At 39.0% G+C, this 17,425-nt stretch overlaps 1 protein-coding gene across 1 annotated transcript in view; it reads left to right on the top strand.

The window, feature by feature from the left end:
* The window catches only part of LOC139447998 (uncharacterized), a 49,591-nt gene extending 35,545 nt beyond the window's left edge, over positions 1–14,046 (top strand). The window contains exons 2-5 of the mRNA XM_071229497.1: positions 11,286–11,431; positions 12,099–12,485; positions 12,750–12,968; positions 13,294–14,046. Coding sequence (XP_071085598.1) covers positions 11,286–11,431; positions 12,099–12,485; positions 12,750–12,968; positions 13,294–13,635 — 1,094 coding nt within the window. The 3' untranslated portion in view covers positions 13,636–14,046. The remainder of the gene's footprint in view (positions 1–11,285; positions 11,432–12,098; positions 12,486–12,749; positions 12,969–13,293) is intronic.
* Positions 14,047–17,425: the final 3,379 nt, after the last annotated feature.

Raw genomic sequence — 17,425 nt, 5'->3', positions numbered from 1 at the left:
AGGCGCAACGCACGGTTTATTTGAACTACACTACATAATCATATCTGTTGATGAGTTAAATAATTGAAGACGTTTATGAATAAATATCATTCATTATTTCCATGTGTGTGTTATTTACCTCAGAAAGGGAACGTGGAATATATTTACCTCCGACAGAGAACGTGCTACATTTTAATCTCAGATTCAGAACGTGCAACATGTTTATACCTGAGACAGAGAACGTGCGACATGTTTATACCTTTGACAGATACGTTTACGTCCATCATGTTTACCCAAAACGTGTAACGTGCATCAGGAGTGGTTGTTGTTGACCCATCAACAGATCCAACGTCTGACTGGAGGCATGAGACGTAGGGTGGAATGCGTCATCCGGGCGCGTGGCGGTTATACCCGCTACTGATCTGTTTCAGAATCATGTCAAGTAGAGACTTTAAGTAACATTTTCACATGAAACATCAAACATAACTCGTTTACTTATTCCTGCAGCTCCATACTTTTTTAGGTACTGTCTTAGGTAAAAAACAGTACCTTTGTTACCATGATGTTTTTGTCAGTAAATTTCAATCACAACTCACCAATATCTTCTTTATTTGTCAAATGTTTGTTCTATGCGGTGATATTGGCATCACCCAACTCCTGTGGTCAGCCATCCCATGCCATGATTTTTGCCATTTGTCATGATTCAGAAAAAGGGGTGTGCTTAACTTTTTTCCTTGTGTATATGTACGATATACGATATAGATCAGAGATCTGTCAACCCAGTAATTCTGCCAGTCAGCTCGTTGCGTCAGACACCTCATTCTAAGTAACATATCATTTGTACCTTAGACTATGTGGTGTGCATCGCATGCTGGTAGCGTGTCAGTCTGCACAGATATCTTTGAGTGTATTATCTTAGACTGTGTACCACGGGTATGTGAGTCACCTGATGCTGTTATCAAGAGTTGTCAGACAGGAGAACTCGACAAGTAAACATGTTGTGACACTGGACAGATCAAGCTATGTATCACTAGAGCCAAGTCATGTACATAGTCCAGCACAGACAGATATAAGGAAGGCCAAACCTAATTACATCATGATATTAATGTAACATTTAGTTATCTATAAATACAAAATATAAAAGTACATCACAAACTAATGTCTGACCAAGTACTCTGATTTGACAAAAATGAAATATTATCTTTATAGCATTTTAATGCCACATACCTTCTGTGGGTGTTCCATGCATCAGAGTGCAACACTGAGTTCATTAAGAGAGATGGGAGGGTGTTGATGTTCATGTACACGTTTGCCAATGACGTCCCAGATGTGTTAAACGGGGGAATGGTCAGGACTGAGTGCTGGCTATGGTATGAAAAGGGTGGCTGGAGGAATTAGGCAACAGTCCTGGCGGGATGAGCATGAGAGGCAGAGACAGAGACAGAGAGAGAGAGAGAGAGAGAGAGAGAGAGAGAGCAGAGAGAGAGAGAGAGAGAGAGGGAGAGAGAGAGAGAGAGAGATTCTTTATTTCCTCCAGAAGTTAACCTGTACATATATACAATAGAAGACAGTAGCACCAGTGTCATGCCATTCACACAGTACAAAAGGTTAGATCAGATGACATAATCAAGGTAAGGCTTTAGTGTAAGTACATAAGCAGAAAATATCAGTATAAAAGATTCCCATGTAACTATATCAATACATTGTGAGAAGTGAGTATCAGCACCAAAGAAAAATGACAACATATCTTCTTCATCTTGTAATTCCAACTGGACATAGGTTTCAACATCAAGCAGATCAATAAAGGTTGAAAACAGTTCATTTCTTTCCTGCAGTAGAGCTTCACAATGTAATATGATGTGATTATCATAATCAAAGGCATGCTTGTTACACAATGAACAGTCCCTTGGAGTTTTGTTACGTGATGAAACTCTAACACAAAATGTTAAACTTGACCTCTGTTCTGGGTACTAGTACTGATATGCTAGTTGCCATAATATATGGTTGGTAAGCTTTGTGTGTATTAGCATGAAGCGTGAAAGACCTGTATTGACAGAAACTTTTCTGCGCCACATATTTTCTTCATATTCATGAATGGTTTTAATAACCAGTTGCTTCCAGTTTCTCTTTGTAGGAAATACACCACAGCTTATATATGTACAAAGGTTGTTTCGTGGGTTATACTTGTTAAGAACTGATAATAAGTCTCCACATACAGATTTAGGATTAGTTGGATTTGCAATGTATGCACAAAAAAGATGTTTAACAAAACTGTTACAGGTTAAGTTACATAAGCGGCCAAGCAGCTGAAGTTTACAGTTATCGATATAGCCGATCATTGTCCAAGCCCAAGATTAGCAATAGTGGATTCTGATGGAGATCTTTTATCAAGTCCTTGTACAGTTCGCGCGAAATAGCGTTGAGTATTTTCAATGACATTAATGTTTTGACCCTTAATATCAAAGAGCAGTTCGCAGCCGTAAAAACTTGTTTTTAATATCATTCTTAACCAGATTTTTTACACTGGTAGCTTGATGTAGCTCAGAACTGTTGAGTCCCACAGATTTTAACGAATTAATACTTTGTCTTGCTTTTTGGCAACATTTTTCAATACTTGATTTACATGACAGGTTATGCGTTCGTAGTATGCCACCATACATGACAGAGCCAGATGTTGTTATATTTATATCACCAAGTTTGCAATTAATATCTAACCCCTTTTCTTTGTCTTAGAGAAGACAACAACATTACTCTTTGAAGGGTTATACGTTAGTCGCCACTTTGAGGAATTTTTAATGTACTGTATCAAGTGCGTTTTGAAGCCCTCGAGGCGATGTGCTCACAAGAGTTGTGTCGTCTGCAAGCAAAACAGTTGGAATATCTAGACAAAATACACAGATACCACTATTTGCTTGTCTAAGGGCTGTTATAAGGTCATTAATGAAGACTAAGAAGAACCAAGCAGAGAGAACTCTTCCTTGTCCGACACCTTGCCTTACATGGTATATATCTGACTGTTCACCCTGATAAGTAACAAAAGCATGGCTATTTGTATAGCTATGGTGTAATAACTTCCATGTATTTCCTCTGATACCCATTTGGTGTAATTTATAAAAAAGGCCGTCCTGCCATATTCTGTCGAAAGCCTTTTCATTGTCTAAGAAAGCAGCATATACTGTAGAATCTCGCTGTAAGTAAAATTGAATACTTTCAATAAGGGTAAAAACGGACATTATTGCCCCATGTTCTTTCCTAAAGCCGAACTGGAGCATGTCAGGGAAATCAGGATTTGACTTTATCATTTTTAGTTCAATGCGCTTAACAATAAGTTTTTCAAACAGCTTTCCAATGCATGAAGTTAAGGTTATACCTCTATAGTTTCGGGGATCCGATTTGTCATTCTTACCCTTGTATATAGGAATGACCATTCCTAGTCTTTAATTAAAAGGAATGTATTGTAGTCTTAACATAGCATTAAACAGGGCACACAGATATCTTATCAAAGATTCACTCCCGTGAATTATATGCTCGTTTGTAACTTTATCAGGCCCAGGGGACTTTTTTCTACTCAGTGTTTTAACAGTTTCATTTACTTCTACAATGGAAAATTGCCTTTCTAGTTCCTCATCATGTGCCCCTATCTCTTCGTGAATACGTTCTAGGGAAGAAGATATATCTTTTCGAAAATTTTCATCAAAAGTGTCTGAGCAATATGGCTGAGCTAGATCAGAGTAATATTTTCCCCACAATCTACAAATGTCCGAGGGTGTTGTGACACTCGACACCTAAAAAAACATGACATTAGCCCGACATCGATAATACCAGTGCTTACGTTGCCTACACCACTGACGCCTACATTTCAAATGATGTGCAGTAAGTTGTGTGATGGCACGTGGACGTCGTGCACACATATGTCATGTACTCATACACCAATTGCCGGTGCAACTGAGTGGCAGTTTGCAGCATTAATCTTTATGCCATGGTTCTGATTGATCTGTCCTGGGCGTCCACACCGGCGTCGATCATCAACGTTATGTGTTTATTGCTGATAACAGATTGAAAAAAGATGCAGTGTTTTAGCAACACTTGTCTGATTCTGATCACTACCCATCTGCAACATGCCTCTGGCACATAAACGTTCAGCACGCTGCCAACGTCGCATGATCGATTCTGTATCTTCCTTTACAATTGAATAAAATGTGTTCAATCAAGTATCTCTGACTGTTTGATTCCAAGAAAACAATATGCGTCTGCTCCCAACCGAGACTGAGTGACAATGGTAAATCTGACATACAAACCTTTGCATGTGCTGTCAGATGTAACGTGCTTCAAGGCCTCGCAATGTTGTGTTTGGGAGCTTGTAAGTCATTTACTGGTGTATTATCAAATATAAGAGAGCTGCGCAAATCGCAAAGAACAATGATGAACAAAGCGGGGCTTACTTCACAATAAAACATTGTTCTATAATGACGTCATTTCTGGAGATTCGAATTTCAAAAAGTGGAAGAGATATGACAATCGGTATTAGGAGAAAAGGTACAGATAATCGACATGAGGATAGTGTGAATAAGCGGGAAATACCAATCATAGCCCACATGTCCGTAAAATGGACTTGTCGGACATTTACGAGGTCGGATTCTAATCAGGGAGTCATCAATATTAAAATAATGCTGTGCCCCTCATGGTTTATCCTTCCTGCAGAGTTTATTTGTCGTGCGATACACAACTTCCACTCGACATTTATTTCTTAAATACACAACAAAATCAGTAAATGCACTATCGTGTCACCTGATTTTCTTTGTGTTTGCAGACCATCCTTGCATGACAGGGTCTAGATTTACGAAACGATCTTAGCTACGATTAATCGTAACAACTTACGTTCAAAGATAGATATCTTACTTTAAGATAACTTTCGTTAACCCGTCGCAGATCATACAATTCGTTGGTTGCTTTGTTGTTTCAGAATACTGCTTGTTTTTGTGTGTTTATGTCAAAAGTCAACTTTTTAGAAAAACACAAACATTATACCAGGAAACACTCACAGCAAAACTTGTTCAGGAAGCAATATTGCGAGTTATAATGACAATGTAAGCTTGATAAGTTTGTTGGTTATTCTTATAGCCAATATATTTGACACCGATTTTCGTTTTACAAAGGGAGATAATTTAGGAATTGTCAAGTTATGTTGTCTCATGGACGGGCCACAAGTTAACACGAACAAACATATATTTTAGTCCTTTCTATCCTTTGAAAGTAAGTAGAGCTAATAAAATGATTTGTCTGATTTAATTTAAATCTGACTGAGAAGCGAAATAACTACATTGTAAATGTGTGAAATTTATACCCGAACGTAGTTCGATGACGTTTGGCTTGTCTGACAGCGTTGCTGAGGGTCATTTACTAGTATGTGTCCGGTGACCCTATCCTACAATGATACTTTTATTTGAATGGTCTCATGTATCTATATCTTTTGACATAGAACGGGAAAGGTACACTTACATAACATATATTATTATAAAATCGGTCCATTGAATTCACAATTCATAGATTATTGTGGTGAAATGTCTATTTTATATTGATCAGTACATTTCAATCAATAAACGTTTTCTGTGAAAATATATTTGAAAGTGAACTTTGAACAATGTTCAAAATATGCTACTTTTTGACGATATTTTAAACCCAAACGAGCATGGGTAACCATTTTTTTATTCGATTTTTCAAATCGTCATTCTCATTCCATACGAAAATCTGTGCTGTCACAATTTCATTAAATTGCTTTATTAACTGAACACATCTATGTCGTTAATCCCCTGTTTTTAAAGAATACAAATGTTAAACAGATAATGTTTAATCACTTGTTATATCACTTCAATAATATATATATATATAACCTAGGTGTTGTTTATAAAACGAAACAAAATACCATTACTTTTGCTAGAAAACAATATTAAATATACTCTTGATACAAATATACTACACAAAATATCTGATCACATTGAAACAAGAAATACTACAGTGTAAAGTTTAAATTCAGTTGTTTAAACCACTAATCCCACACCATTTTAGATGTCAAATCTGATGAGAAACGTTTATATTGGTTTCGCACTTCGACACATATTAGGATTGATTTAATTTTACAAAATACGAAAATAAAGACTAAAACATTGACAGTGTAACATTGACCAAGGTCTCGTCGGGCAAATACAAAGGGAAACCACTCTCAACTAGAGTACGAGTGAGTGAGTGAGTATGGTTTTACTCCGCTTTTAGCAATATTCCAGCATGATCACGGCAGGGGACACCAGAAATGGGCTTCACACATTGTACCCATGTTGGGAATCGAACCCGGGTCTTCGGCGTGACGAGCTAACGCTTTAACCACTAGGCTACCCGACCGCCCCCAACTTGAGTACGAAATAAGATAAGCTCCCCCTGAGTTATCAATATGGTCACGGTCATTACTATAGCCTGCCGACACCCGTTTTTATCCTTCCCAAATTATCGAAAAGGTATGTTGCTTCACACTTCTTCAGCTTGGACTCGGATGGAAAGATATTGTAAGTTATCGGCTTCATAGTTATGTGGATCGCTGTCGGGATTAAGGACATTTCTCACGTTAAATGTTTGATGCGTTCTTCGTGTTTTCAAAGTGGCAATTTGAATCGCACAGTTTAACAAAATGAAATGTCAATGTTTGAACGTAAAGCAGACTATTTGTTTTGCAAATTATCTATGGCAAAATATGCCACCGTCTTGAATGAAGATAAAATAAACTTACGACAAGTATAGGGCTGTCTTAGATTTATGACAATCTTACGATATCTTAGAGCTACGATAGTTTCGAAAAAAGCCAACGGTAGCCTACGATTTCCTTACAATAACTTTATGATATTTTAGGGCTACGGTCGTTTCGAGGACGACAGCTGTGCCGCGTCAGGCAATAACTACTTACATTTTAATGCAAATTGTGGTTGGCGGGTGCTTCTGGTAGCGCAGGACATAATACCCTTTCAGCGAACAACTGGTGTCACTCATTTCAGTGGTCCATAAATATACTTTTCACAGTTAAAGTGCACATTACGCATAATAGAATCTTGTTTGTTGGATAACAAAGACTGGATATTCTCTTACATTGACGTTTAGTATTTAAGAAAAAACTTTGCTCTAACCCATTGTGTCAAATCAGGTCAATTGGAGGATGTTCAATAAGTTCAAAGCCAGTCACGCATTGCAGCCATGGCGACCACAGACGTTTGCACAGAGGGATTATCCTGGTGGGACTACACACCAGGAGGGATTCTTCCATGACGTTTAGGATTGATATTCTCAGGCATTTTAGCGTAATATTGGCCATTAATGGTTTGATATCTCTGAAGGTAGTCTACCATTTTCCTTTCGAATTTCAAAATCTGAAGGCAGCACATTGAGCTGATAGAACTGACATCGCCTTCTGTTTTAGAGATGTTTCCACGACTTTGACAAATTCTCGTCAGAAGCATTGGATCCAAGCATCCCGAATACTTTGTCTTCACCCATTTCATTCCTCAGAATGTTCTCTTCTCTCACATTAGAGATGCCCACTGTACTGACTATTTGACGAGTTGTGACTCGGCGATCATTCTAACCATATCTTGTATGTTATCTAATTTCGCAGTTGGAGGTCTTCCTGAGTTACTCTATTCCCCTCTTGAACTCAGTGGCCACGGAAGAGAAGCATCATCCCGCGCAGTCCGCTTAGATGGCTGTTGGAGTCTGCCCTTAAGAGATACTTAATGACCATTCCGTAGCTTATATTGTCCAATACAATCAACAGAATATACCTGTCACCTTGCTGCCTGGTTGTGTATTTGGTTCAAATGTATCCTGCAAGCATGGAAAGTATTATACTTAATACATGCAAACTGTTAAGGGTGTTCTATACATCCTTTGTAGTTAGGTTCAGAGCTTGTGCCTGTTCGCACATTGTCCTCCTTACATTCGGTTAGGGCAACTGTTAAGCAAGTTATGTTAATTAAGAGAGTCCATAGACTGTGAGATAATGATTATTAGTGTGCCTTCGTATTATGACATAATCATGTGCCTTTGGTGAGCTTAATACATATCGATTTTTCCTTATATACTCTTCAAAAAAAAGAAATTTGACACTGACTTTCAAAATGTAAACAATGCGATTGTTTCAAAATAGGGCACAGAAACCATAACTGAAACACTGTTTGAAGATCAATGTACACAGTGTTCAAAACATTAATCGTGTCTCCTAAACAGACACACGTACACGATACAGTTAATGTCACAGGGGTACAGAAAATGTCAGTATCCGTTGTGCCCACCACGTGCATCAATCAATGCTTGACACCGACGACCCATAGAAGCAATAAAGTTGTCAATAACACGCTGTTGGATGTGCTACCATTCATGCTGAAGTGCACCAAGAAGCGCCGGAAGTGTTTGGGGCAGTGGATTCCTTCTGCGAACGCGTCGATCCAACTCGTCCCACAGATGCTCAATCGGGGGACAAATCTGGTGACCGGGCTGGCCAAGGTAATGTCAGGATGTTGTTGTGCTGTAAGAAGTCCTGACAAACACGTGCAATACACGGTCGAGCGTTGTCCTGCTGGAACTGTCCGCCATGAACGTTGACGCGAGGAAGAACGTAAGGCTGTACGATCAAGTCTCTGTAACGCACACCTGTCAATGCACCTGCCACATGCACGAGAGGCGTCCTACCACCGTGATGAATTCCGCCCCATACGATGACACTCCCGCCGCCAAATGGGACAACCTGCTGCACACAGTTGGGGGCGTAACGTTCACCCCGACGTCTGTAGACACGTGCGCGCCCATCAGCACGTGAGAGTAGGAAACGGAACTCGTCAGTAAACAGTACATTTCTCCACCTTGCACGTGCCTATCTAACCCTCTGTTGGCACCAAAGCAGACGGTCCGCCAGATGACGTGGGGTCAATACATGACGTCGAACAGGTCTTCGTGCAAAAAGTCCAGCCTCCCTCAGTCTGTTGCGTACCGTTTGATCTGATATTCTGCGTACCCAGGGATCTGTGTGGTTGTAGACGTGGCTGTGGTAGTGCGGTCTCGGAGGTGTCGCAGCCGGATGTATCCTGACCTTGGTCTGTCGTCAACTCTGTTGGCTCTGTTAATCGGGTCAACTGTGCGGAGAATGTCTGTCTGGGCTTGCATGCCTAAATGCAGGATCCAGTGCTGCACGTTTTTTTACAGGCGGTTGCGTTTGGATGAAGCTGTAAAATTTATTCCCAAACGCTACGTTCATGTGCTTTGCATGTGTTTTCGCGATTTATAGACACATCATCTCTCTGTTTGACTTATTTGGTTCTCATTTAATGTAATTATTTTAGATGTTTGGCAAAAAGTGGTTTTACATCTGTCAAGTTTCTTTTTTTGAAGAGTATATAATATTAACGATATGGAAGCACGTGAGGGTAATGATGCCTTCTTGACAAAATAACTGAAGATAAAGAGATATTGCCATTCACTGTGGTAATAATTTCTGAACCTCATTGGAATATAGAGGCTGTGTTTACCACATTATTTATGATAAAGTACGAATTATTTGCTTGCAAACTTAGTTTAAATAGCACTCATATATGGATCTAAAATATTCCATTCCTTCCCGACCCGTGTAAACTCGCTTTTTCGACTCCATCCAACCCGAATCCTCTTCATGAGGAAAACATGGTTGAAACAACGGGAATGATGGAGGTTAGACAGTGTAAACGTGATTTGTCTTATCAGTGTACATTATTACTTGTGAGTATTCTGTGCATATATCTATCCTCGCAACATGTTACACATTTTACAGAACAGAACTGTACTTCATTTAGACATCGGGCACGGGACCTCGGTACACAAGGTACAATGGACAGCATAACATGTTGAGTGAACCAACCAGTGCACAAGGAAATTAACCCGGTTATCAGCAATGGGAACTGTGATTGGTCATCTTTAAACACGTGATCAGGGTGAGACGTGCAGCACACACCACAGATTTTTGATTACCTGAGTTGTAGCCGGGTTGACGTTGATGTTGAGGTACGTGGTTATTCTGTGTCTGATATCAGCTGTAATACTATAGTGCGCAGTTATCCTCTTAAGCTATAGAGAATAGGATTCATTAGCAGTTCCGACGTGTCAGGGCGACCTAAAGCTTCTACATTCTGTAAGGGAAAACTTTCCAACAGCAATTTTATCTCTTACAACACACACTTTAGTTTAAATAACAGTGACAAAACTCTTTCCATAGTCATAAGATATATCTGCCGAAAGCAGAGTCTTGTACGGTTAAAGTCACTTTAGATCAGACGTAGCCATTGAGAGTGAAACGAGTGCGTCTAGTTTGATAAACTATCTGATGGTTATTAGGGAAGATATCACACGTATTTACTGATATAAGATTCGCAGAAATAGGTAGTTGCAATCCGTGTTTATACAATGCACACCACCGCTTTAACCTCCTCCACTAACTGCATTACTCATGTGCTGTTGACAGATATGTTGTTCACAGATATTGTTGATCTGCTCGTTCTACTTGTCATCTGTGTATTCATGTATGACATATCTGAGAAAATAACTGATCATTCACCATATAGCCGAGTTGAGTATCAAGTATTACTGTGAGTGTGCCATGAACAATGTACAAGATGATCTGTTATTAAGGTGACTAGCGTGGGTATTTATATATTCTTGAAAATACTAGAGACAACAAATTCAACCTATCCTGTGGTAATCATAATCATTTGAATTTGACAATTGAAACATTTAATTTATTTACCCGTTTTGAGTGGAGAAAACCCGATGACCAGATCGAGGCTGTTTGTCTATACATAGAGACAGGTCATGTGCACTGTGCAGTCTACACAGACACAAGCTTTCTGGGTTATCATTTTGTTTCATGGATGATCTCCATAAGACAGTTCTCCAGGAAGATGTTTGCTTTCTTATAGAGGAATTAGATATGTCAAACTCATATCTGTTTGATAAACTTTATCAAAAATATGCCACTGGCGAGGACAAACAGGAAATAATTGAAAACCAAGACACACGTCGTCGTTAAAAAAGGAAGTTGATATCTTACATGGAAAGAAAACCGTTATAAGATTTTAACATTTTCATGTCAGCTGTTCCAGAACATGTAAAGGAGCGTTTAGAAAAACGGCTTCAAAAAGGTAAATAAGCATGGAAATAATTTTGTGGCCATAAAGTTATGAAACAAAACAGGACTACTTGGCAATCTGCTATGCATGCCTGATCTGTCACATTATTTATTTCAGAAAAACAGCGGTTGCTTGATCATAAAGATATGGAAACTTCGAAAGAAAATGAATCAATGGGTGAAGATGAAGCAATGTTTGAAGGTTCTGATGATGACAGTACCAGCGAGACTGAGGAGGAAGAGGAAGCTTGTTGCAGTACAAAGGCTGGTTTTACGTTTGAAAATAGACGTGTCATTGTTTTAAACTGTATTAACGTCAGCCCGTTTTTACCAGTCAACTTTGTAAAGCCATTTTGTTTCCTGCTGTATATCCAATCAACAGAATGTAGACATGCTGCTAGTTACGCATAAGTGTTCATTCATTATCTGTCAATCATGTCAGCTGTATGAGTAAATGAATGTTATTCAATACCACAGTCATTAATATGAAAGCGCAGTCACTGTGTGTGATTTGACAGACTGTGTGTCATCCCAAACCCACAGTATGGTGAACTGAAAATGCAATCCACCACTGGTTTATTCTTTACAGGCCGCCTCACGTATCCACTCCCTCGCTACCCATACATAAATGTGAGGTGAGATTAAGGTGGGGTTACCGTCACTTTCAAGATTATTGCACTTATATAGTGAAGGGTACGTGCGCGTTTGTAGTAATTTGTACTAGTTCTAACCTATGCAGGTGTTATAGTGCTACCCTGCTGAGATACTATACCAAAGTTTAACATGATACCACACTTACTAAACACTACTCACACTATAGTGACGACATGCCGACCTGTCTGCGGAGGTGGGATGAAATATGAATGACTACGAGAAGGAAGGTTAACGGTGTATTGGGTAAATTGCAACATATCATTTTCTTACCTTCCAGCTGGTGCCAATACAAAGTTTTAATTTGGACTCAGAGGAAAGACATGTTGACGTGCATGTAATGGTGATTGGGGAACCGGAAAGGAAGACCGACACTAAGATGAAAGCCGTTGTCGCTGATAAAACGTCTGCAGTGAACCTTTGGATTTACGATGACAGCCTTTTCAAACATTTTAGGGATCAGGCTGGTGTTATGTTGCGAAATGTAAGATGGAATGGACGTATTTTGGAGGCAAATAAACGTTCATCTGCAAAGGTGGCTTCGGGATTCAAGATCTCAGATCACATTATTGCAGAAGCTTTAGGAACAGGACAACCTATTTCCACCGAGAGAGCAAATGCATTACCCGACCTGAGCTTGATGTGTTTGAAAGGGAAAGTTGTAAAGGTTCGTTCATCAGCTAATATGCCTCACTGAAATACTCAGTGTTGTAACCCATGAATAAAGAGAGCTCTCCTATCGTGATGTTAAAGTACCCATGATCGGATTTAGTACTTATAACTATGCCTAAGAACATATATGTTTCAGTGTTGTCACAGCAGACATAAGAAATATTTGTTAGCTTTGTGGTTTATTGATGTAAATACAGTGAAAGTAATTTGAGCGTTTTTGCCATGTCTTATATTTGTTTCTTTTTCATTTGATATACAGAAATCCTTTCTTCTGATCCAACCTTGTTATGGAAATATGAAGAAGCTTTGTCAAATTAAGCTGAGAGATGACAAAGGTTTCGTTGATGTTGATGTTTGGGGAGACGATGCGGAAGACATGGAAGTGGGAATTGTTATAAAAATGACAAGCTGTAGAAAGCGGGAACCCCAGAGACCAGACGGACCACCTATCACCACAACACCAAACACATTGGTTAAGGTAATAAGTGATTGTTAGAATTATAAATAATTCTGCAACGTCAGAACTGAAGAGTAACGACTGTGCTTTCTGCACTGCTCTCCCTCTTCCCTTTGCAAATCAGATCGTTGTTTATGTGTATCATCAAATCTAAAGACATCAATACACCTTATTCCAATGATAACTATGCTCATCCGAATCGAACCCAAATTATGTTGATAAATTCATATTCTATTGCCTCGTTATATTCATTTGAGGTGGTTCTCAGCTTTTAACAGTCGACTGACAAGCATCTTCCATAGAATTAAATAGTCATGTATTAAAGTCAATTTTCGTACGTTTTCAGAGATTGTCTTCATCAGAACTAAAACACATTAATCTCGACAAATTGTACAGAAGAGGAACTATTCAGGCATTTGATGTTGACCTAGAATCAGACATCACACTCGATTCAGAGCCGAACATGATGACACGAGTTGATATCGATATGCTTGGAAGAGGAGGAAACCTGGACACAGTCATGGTGTTTTGGGCCCAGCTGATCCAACTGTTTGAGATATACAACATGCCGATTCCATCAATCGATGATGGTGAAAATATCAAGAACTTGTTGCAGGAACTTCAAGAAAACGAGATAATTATAAGGTACAAAGCATGTGGAACTGTGGAAAAATTCAGACGCTGCTAGATACGACAGCAGAAGATAGTTTAGACGTGCTTCCAACCTATTATTTCGAGACTCATTGACATTTTGTTTTAGACATTTTGCTTTAGAGTAATGCACTCGTTCTTGTGCAACTCTTATCAAAACGCTTTCCCCATGTCAGGGGTCGTAAAATTCCTTACATGTCCTTAATGTATCTTACAAGCCCAAAAATATCGTATTTTAACACTGATGTTCATCTTTAAAATTGCCTACGTAAAATCTCAAATTGTCAGCGCAAGCTTTTTTTCACTACACGTAAACAAGGTCTGTTTTGCCTCAAAACGCAGTGGTCCTACCATGACCTACCCCAACATAGAGCGTCGTTCATCACAAGACAAAAAGTAGTGCCAATGTTGTGGAAACATTCCCTGATGAGCACTTGAAAACATTGTTTAGTATAAATATGTTGGTGTGTTTCCATTTGTGGATTGGGAACAAGTTACCACAACTTAGGCGATCAACAAATAAGTACAACATACAACATGGAAGAAATACATCTGGGCTGGGGACGGGAGTGATGACCTCTGACATTGTGTATACTTATTACCGAGCCAGTCGCCCGTCTTCTTTTGAGGCAGCATATATGGCACGCAAAAAATGATATATGCTATTCTCAAATATGTATATAGCTTTATCTCCGGGGCTAAGTCATAATTGGTATCCGCACTTGGTAAATGACTCCATCTCTTCTTCTCTCTCATTATATCTTCCACATGGAGTAATTTGGAAGCTTTTCTCTGCTGTTTCATTGTTCTCCATTCCTTCTTTCTAAGATATTGATCTCCAAGAAGGCAGATGACATTACCATATTTTACACATCTTTGTATCATTGAGTTAACATTTGGCGATTCATAATTTCCATTTCAAACTCTTTTCTTTTGTTTTAACAATACCTCTACTTACATGTATATTTCATTTTTTTCATAATTAGGTCTTGTCACAAAGTTGGTCAACCTTGCATTATATAAATCTCATACAAAATAGCCTGTGATATTCCAGCTACATATATGATGGCAGTCTGTAAATAATCGAGACTGGACCAGAGACCCCAGTAATCAATTTCATGAGCATGGATCCTCGCAATTCTAGCCCGGATCGTCTAGTCTGGATATAGTTAAACATGAAGGCACAACCTCCCAACCCAGGCACGATTAAGTCGCTGGCGACCCCCTCCCTGTCAGAGACCCGTTGGCCCGTGAATTAGAAGCCAGTTGTGAATATCACAAATGAAGGGAGATATCCGAGCATATGGGGAAACCTTTTTCATATGAACAGTACCTACTCGCAACGTGCTTTCAGGAGAGGCTCTTAATGATTTACGTCAAATGTTAACACAAGCATCAAACACCAAAATTATGTCAGGTGTTATACAAAGTATTTAGTTCTCTATCAAGAGTATCCTGGTATACGTATTGTCACCGCCTGCTTGGAGATCCTGTGAATCTGTGGTGTGAGTATGTGAATGAGTTGGGTTTTTAACGCCGCTTTAAACAACATTTCAGTTACATCACGTTGTGTAGGCTTAATGTGGGAGGAAAGCCCAAGCAGACGAACATACGACGAACTAAGGGACGTAACTCCAGTTTCTTACCACCTGGGCTGATATCGATCATCATAACAGCCCAGCAGACGGGTGTAATACGGATTTGGTTGTTACACCTCCCGGATATGTTGACATATGTTCTCTGTTGGCTCTATCAGACATGCAATTGAAATGCCTCATGCCATAGATAGGTATATGATAAATAAAGTGATTCTTGCCGATGGCAAAGTAAACTGTATCGTTTCAATATGTATATGCGGTTGTTTTTATTGCAAAATAGGTAATTCTTTTGTTTTTCACTTTAAGTTTAAATTATCCCCTACGTTTGATTAATTATGGTTAGTGAGGATACAAGACGAGCATTAATAATCCCAAATCATTATCATCTATAAACGCTTATAATTAGTTTCGCAAAATACATTTAAAGTATATTATTATATTTTTCGTTGTCCAATTTTAGAGGTGATTTGTGATGCATTTGTGTATGTTTAATTTTCTTGTTCGTGTGAATAAAATGCTGCTGAAAAACCCCCTCGCATGTTTGAGTATGATTCTGTCAAGCATGGAGGCGAGACAAAAGGCGCCACGCATAATACATTAGACAACAGATATATATTACATAATTTGAATATTAATTTATCAAGGAAAGAGGCGCGATATCAAGCAGACAACAACAGTTATATCATTATATGTATTTGCATATGAATATGTCTGGGATGGTGAGGAGAGGAGAGGCAGGCGCTACGCAACATTTATTAGACGCTTTGAATATGATAGTTTTCTTAACGTAGTCGTTAAGCAAGTGGTTGTTTTGCAAAATAAATGTAAAGTATATCTTTCACATTTTCCAGTTATTAGAATTGATGGGTGTTGTATGTTTTTGAAGTCATTTCTATCCATTTTCTTAATCATATGTATAAAGATGCTGCTGGAAAACTACTTGCAGAAAACCCATTTGAGTAAGAATATGTCAAGGATCAAAGGCATCACGTTACAGATATATTAGTATTATGGATATTTGAATATCAATCTGTAAAGAATGGAGGCCAGATTGAAGGCGCTATGCATCCTTTTTCAGACAACAAATGTATTACTACTAATATATGAGTTAAAATTCATCAGATATCGTGGAGAGATCAAAAGCGCAAGGAATGATTTATTTGACAACAGATATATGTGCATATATTTGAAAATGAAGGTTCAGTATCACCGTTGGCTGTAGCCAGCTGATCAAAGCTGTGGGGAAGGTATGAAACAGAGAGATTAAATATTCCACAGGAATTGGTTCCTCTTGGATGCTTCTGTTGACTGAAAGAGACCGTCCACGGTGATATGAACACCAACAGGTACCCTTTGCAGGACTTGAGGGATATAAGAGGTGTCTTTATCGACCACTGTGTGTACTACACTACTTATATATCATATACATTTCATTCATAACTTCCATTTGTGTGTTATTTACCTCAGACAGGTAACGTGCAACATGTTTACCTCAGACAGGTAACGTGCAAAATGTTTACCTCAGACAGGTAACTTACAACATGTTTACCTCAGACAGGTAACTTACAACATGTTATCCTCAGACAGGTAACGTGCAACATGTTATCCTCAGACAGGTAACGTGCAACATGTTTACCTCAGACAGGTAACTTACAACATGTTTACCTCAGACAGGTAACGTGCAACATGTTTACCTCAGACAGGTAACTTACATGTTTACCTCAGACAGGTAACTTACAACATGTTTACCTCAGACAGGTAACGTGCAACATGTTTACCTCAGACAGGTAACGTGCAACATGTTTACCTCAGACAGGTAATTTACAACATGTTATCCTCAGACAGGTAACGTGCAACATGTTTACCTCAGACAGGTAACGTGCAACATGTTTACCTCAGACAGGTAACTTACAACATGTTTACCTCAGACAGGTAACTTACAACATGTTTACCTCAGACAGGTAACTTACAACATGTTATCCTCAGACAGGTAACGTGCAACATGTTTACCTCAGACAGGTAACTTACAACATGTTATCCTCAGACAGGTAACGTGCAACATGTTTACCTCAGACAGGTAACGTCAACTCGTTTACATAAGACAGTGAACGGGCAACAAGAATTTACCTCGTACAGACAGTGGGCAACATCTCAGACAGAACGTGAAACATATTTACCTCGGAAAGAGAATGTGAAACATGTTTAGCTCTGACAGGTAACGTGCAACAC

Source organism: Haliotis cracherodii, unplaced genomic scaffold (genome assembly GCF_022045235.1).
Source record: "Haliotis cracherodii isolate W230 unplaced genomic scaffold, xgHalCrac1.p SCAF_7, whole genome shotgun sequence".
Taxonomy (NCBI): Eukaryota; Metazoa; Mollusca; class Gastropoda; order Lepetellida; family Haliotidae; genus Haliotis; species Haliotis cracherodii.
The sequence above is the reverse complement of the archived record's forward strand: the minus strand, read 5'-3'. Positions and strand labels throughout refer to the sequence as shown.